We start from the raw sequence: 5,393 nt of genomic DNA, 5'->3' as shown, positions 1-5,393 counted from the left end.
GGTTTAAAAGAGTTTAGTATAAAATGTGTTGTGCATTTTTTATTTTTAATTCTGAAAAACATTTTATTGTGAGTACATTCAATTTGAGGGCATTTATGACTGATAAGTTATTCGGCCAAGTCTACTGGTATCTACAGCCTCCTGTATGACATTTCCAGTCATAACACTTTTTAAGGCCCTTTTAAATGAATCTTTACTTTTTGAAATTATTTATAATATAAAGAACTTAATATTCTTAGGTATGTTTTAAAAAAGAGAAACCCTGCACCTTCATATTTGTTGAATAAGGGGTATCTGAAATAGAGGAATATGACACTGGAATCCAATACCGGTTCTCATGATCCTTGATTAATTTTTTCTTTAGCTATTCTCTCCACTGCTGTGGTCAGCCTGAGTGGATATGATGGAAGCAAACAGGACGCAGGTGACTGAGTTTGCTCTCACTGGGTTTACAGATCGTCCAGAGCTGCAGGTACCCCTGTTCCTGCTGTTCTTGGTCATCTACCTCACCACCATGGTGGGCAACCTCGGACTGACTGTTCTCATCTGGAAGGACCTCCACCTTCACACCTCCATGTACTTCCTCCTTGGCAGTTTGGCCCTTGCAGACGCTTGTTCTTCATCCTCTGTGACCCCCAGGATGCTTGTCAGCATCTTAGACAATAGTCAAATGATATCCCTTTTTGAGTGCATGGCCCAATATTATTTTTTTGGTTTCAGTGCAACTACAGAATGTTTCCTCCTGGTAGTGATGGCCTATGACCGTTATGTAGCCATATGCAACCCCTTGCTCTACCCGGTGGTGATGTCCAACAGACTCTGCACTTGGATGATAAGCATGTCTTATGTAATTGGTTTTCTGCATCCCATAATTCATGTGGGATTATTATTTAGATTAACCTTCTGCAGGTCCAATATAATTCATCATTTCTATTGTGAAATCTTGTCACTATATACAATTTCTTGCACTGACCCATCTCTTAATGCACTGGTGGTTTTCATTTTTGCTGCTTTTATACAAGCTTTTACTTTTACGACCATCATTGTCTCTTACACCTGTGTCCTCTTCGCCATCCTGAAAAAGAAGTCTGAAAAGGGCAGGAGCAAAGCCTTCTCCACGTGCAGCGCCCACCTGCTCTCCGTCTCCTTGTTCTATGGCACTCTCTTCTTCATGTATGTGCGTCCTGGGTCTGGCCCAGATCAGTATCAGGATAAAATGTATTCACTGTTCTACACAATTATAATCCCTCTGCTAAACCCTTTCATTTACAGCCTAAGAAACAAGGAAGTTTTAGGCGCACTGAGAAAAGTGATAAATATTTTTCATAAAAATTGTTGCTATTCTTTCCATTTTACTCTCTGTTTAAATAAAACATAATATCTGGCCTGGATTTTGCAAACAATAGGGGCTTAGTAATTGTTAAATGAATGAATAATAAAATTTAGACTAGATATGCTTGTCTTAGTTATAAATTATGTGGTCAAGATAATTAATACCTGGTAAGGACAGACTCCACTTTGTTTTTGTTGTTTTTAATTAATCCTCAAGGACAAAAGTGAAACAGCAATTTCTAAATTACTGTCTTTGCAACATGAATGAACTCGTGTGTTTTCAGAGACACACAGTTTAGAACTTTTTGAACTTAAATTCTTTTAAAGGAAGACAATCTGTGTAAATCCTCTGTTTAAGAAACACATTCTATTAATTCTTGAGCAAGTAATTTTCAAGATTTTACAGGTACACATATCCTTCTTAGATATTTATAATGATGAAATAATATGTACATTAAGTAATATTGTTAGACTAAATGTGATAACATATATTCTTCTTGAGGCATTTAACATGAATATATCTAAGGAACCTTAAAATTAATTTTGAAAATTAACATATTTGTATTGCATTCACTGAAAGACTATAAGTTTAGCAATTAAATACTTCAAATAATTACTTTTCCTGCAATATAATGGAAAGTTCTGAGATCTTTAAAAACTTCAACCTTTTAATTTATTAAGTAATCTTACTAAGCACCTTATTTCCAACACAGATACACCAGTTCAATATGTTTTTTTTTTTTTCTGGAATTGACAATCACCTGAAATAGCAGGTTTACTTAATCAATCCATAAGTATGTAACTTAAATTGATGTTTTCCTTATAAAAGTTATATATGATCTTTGTCTGGCCTGTTTGCCTTTGTTGGCTTCCCGACTTTTACATATGGCCTGGTAGATACCCTAGTAAAAAATGAAAGAAAAGACATCCTCATACACAAAACATGTTCCCCTCACTTTGACCTATTATTTTTATCTGAGGAAATGAATACTCTGTTGAGTCAGATCCCAAAGCCCAAGGTAGGGAGACTGGCTTCAGACACAGCATGCTTGGAGCTCAGTTTCTTCAGACCCCAGTCCTTTTTCTGCATCTGAGCACTGCCTTCTGCTGTGCGGGCTTGTTCGAAGTAGGTTGCTCCTTATGGGTACCAAATCTTTCAGTTCTGTCTAAGTTCCTGTCTCCACTGCTCCACATCAAGGCCAGAGGCAAAGCTCATTTTTTTCCTTATGCGCTATATAAACTCCTTAGTCTTGGCTATATATAACTGCTATATGTCAATATACAGACTTTCTCAGTCTCCTTACACTTTCATTATTTTTAGAAAAACTGTTACTAACTTGGGGTGTAGTCTAGAGGCAGGTTTTTATATTCGGGGTGCTTTTGTGACACAGACTGTTATAGAGCAAGACTGCATCACACAGCTGGAAAAAACAGCTGTGCCAAGTTCCATAGTCAATGGGGATAATATTTTTGCAAGTATTTTGCAACTGTGGAATATAAATTTGCTATTTTAACATGCTTCTTCTTGTGATACTTAAAGTTGGAAAAAGCTAGTATTTGACTTTTTAGTGATTCCTAAGAGCACACATTCTAAATTTATTTATTTCCTTCTTTGGTATATTTTTCACCAAAGATGTAAGAGGTTTTGTATACTCACCTCTTTTTTCTGTGACAACAGGGTCTTAAACTTAATACTGTTTATAAGAAGGACATGTCAGAATAGGGTGGAAAGTCTATTCTTCTGTCCCCAAGAGATTATGAGGAAAAGACAGAGAACAGTGATGACAGGGGAATAATCAGACATATAGTTAAAAATTTTTTTTAAATTAAGGTATCGTTAATATGTGATTTTATGAAGGTTTCACATGAGCAAGATTGGTTTCAACATTCACCCATATTATCAAGTCCCTCCCACAATATTCCATTGCAATCACTGTCCATGAGCATAGTAAGATGCTACAGTCACTACTTGTCTTCTCTGTGCTATACTGCCTTCCCCGTGACCTACCTATATTGTGAATGCTAGTTATAATGCTCCTTCCCTCCCCACCCACCCTCCTCAACCCTTTTCCTTTGGTAACTGCTAGAGACAATTCCCCCTTCTGGAGAGGAATGGGGATTTGGAAAGTGGAGGGGCAAGTTAGAGAGGGATGAGGTAGTGTGCTTTCTATTTCTGTTTTAACAATTTACTACAAACTTAGTGGCTTAAAACAATACAAATTTATTCTGTTATAGTACTGTGTAGAGAGAAGTCTGACATGAATCTCAGTGGGCTAAAATCAAGGTTGTCATGGGGCTAAGTTCCATTCTGTAGGGTCTGGGAGAGAATTTGTTTCCTTTCCTTTTCCACCTTCCAGAGGCTGCCCACATTCTTTGGCTTGTGGGCCCCTCCCTCTACCTTCAAAGCTACTATTGCTGCATTTTTCTGTGCCTGTCTTCTGTAGATATATCTTCCTTTGACCCTGACTCTTCTGCCTCCTTCTTCTACTTTAAGGGTCTTTGCAATTACATTGGACCTGCCCAGATAATCCAGGATAATCTCCTTATTTTAAAATAAGCTGATTAGCAAACATAATTCCATCTGCAACACTAATTCTCCTTTTCCATGTAATTTAACATATTTACAGGTTCACATCTTTGGGGGCCATTATTTTGTCTATCACAGGTAGTCTTAGAAAAGCGGGACTTTTGCCTAGTTTCTAATTTAGAGTACTGGAAAGGAAACATTTCTGGCTCTGCTCCTGAAAGGGTATCTCACCGTGACCCTCCTTATCCAGAATGACTCAGGAGACACAGGCCCACGCAAGAGATTTTATTATCTGAAAGAGAAAATAGCTGCCCCCAGAGAGAGGGCGCAGTAGCTCGTGGGTGAGGAAGCACGTTTTTAAGGAGTAGGGATAGGGTGTGTTCTGCGTTGGTGATTGGATCTTAGGGGTGGGGGGTCTTAGAGTGCCAGAATTTGCCTTCAGCTCCTTCTTTATCTGGCTTCATCAAAATAAAGTTGGTTAAAGAAAAATTTAACTTGGCTCAGCAGCGTGTGCAGGCAGGAGAGCCTTGAAATTTAGCTTTGGAAGCTAAAATTGTGTGGCCAGCACCTGGAAATTCCTGCAGTGTCTGAAAGTAGCCAGGAGACCCACTCCTTAAAGAGATGAGGATTGCAGATGGTGGGCCAGGGTGTGTAGATGGGAATTACAATGGAGGACCTGAGAAGTTACCACACAAGAAACTTTGGAGATGATTTTCAAACTACTGCTATGCTAAAGCAAGACAACCTTTGGCGTGGAAAGCATGAACAAACCAAGCAAGTCCACAGAGAATGAAGTTTTCCCCTTTTACTGAGGGAATCTGATGTGAGATTACCATATCCTAAATGACTGTCTGAGGTAATCTTTGAATACAAGAAATGTAAACACACCCTTTTTTATTTTTTAGATTCAATGATTGAATATTTTTTAAGTAGCTCAACTCTCAGAGGGAGTCAAAGCACCTCAGATAAAGGAAGTGGTAGATCATGGTTTCCTTCAGTTTAAAGAACTTGCAAATGCCTATGGCCTTCTTTAGAACAAGCAGCTTTAAATTGTCTTTTAGGAGCTTTCCCTGAGAACTGTGGGTCTGCCAGCTTCATGCAGTGGAAAGGTTTGTGTCTGAGAGAGACGTCTCAGGCATTTGTCATATAATTAACGCCTTTCTCAGAAACTCAAAGGCTGCAAGGGCGGTGACCCCCATTATACCCCTATTTATTCTGCCACCCTGATCTCTGCAAAACCTGTATAGATTGAGGCTGGTAACAGCAGAAATCACAAACTGAGCCATGTTGTAGCATCTACTGTTGTTTTGCCAGAGATGCTACTCTTACGGGAACCTCTCAATACAATATCTGGTATGAAATATATAGGTTTTGATGTGGAAATCTATTCTCTTCAATACTGATCAGGAATGAGGATCATAAGCCTTTTACATTAAACTGGGATGGGTAACAGGATACACTGATGATCTTGCCCCAGGGCTATGCTAACTGTTCTGCTTTGTGTCTGAAATAAACTTTATTTTCTGGACATATT

General features: G+C 38.5%; 1 protein-coding gene across 1 annotated transcript; it reads left to right on the top strand.

Annotated features, from left to right (window-relative positions):
• The first annotated feature begins 400 nt into the window (after positions 1 to 400).
• Positions 401 to 1,378, top strand: LOC108398801 (olfactory receptor 5AC1-like). Its single transcript, XM_037001727.2, has one exon. The coding sequence runs from the start codon at positions 401 to 403 to the stop codon at positions 1,376 to 1,378; it is 978 nt and encodes a 325-aa protein (XP_036857622.2).
• Positions 1,379 to 5,393: the final 4,015 nt, after the last annotated feature.

Source organism: Manis javanica, chromosome 3 (genome assembly GCF_040802235.1).
Source record: "Manis javanica isolate MJ-LG chromosome 3, MJ_LKY, whole genome shotgun sequence".
Classification (NCBI taxonomy): domain Eukaryota; kingdom Metazoa; phylum Chordata; class Mammalia; order Pholidota; family Manidae; genus Manis; species Manis javanica.
The sequence above is the reverse complement of the archived record's forward strand: the minus strand, read 5'-3'. Positions and strand labels throughout refer to the sequence as shown.

What these genes read in the sequence shown, in the direction of transcription:
- LOC108398801 (XM_037001727.2), top strand. Translation starts at nt 401, where the DNA reads ATGATGGAAGCAAACAGGACGCAGGTGACTGAGTTTGCTCTCACTGGG.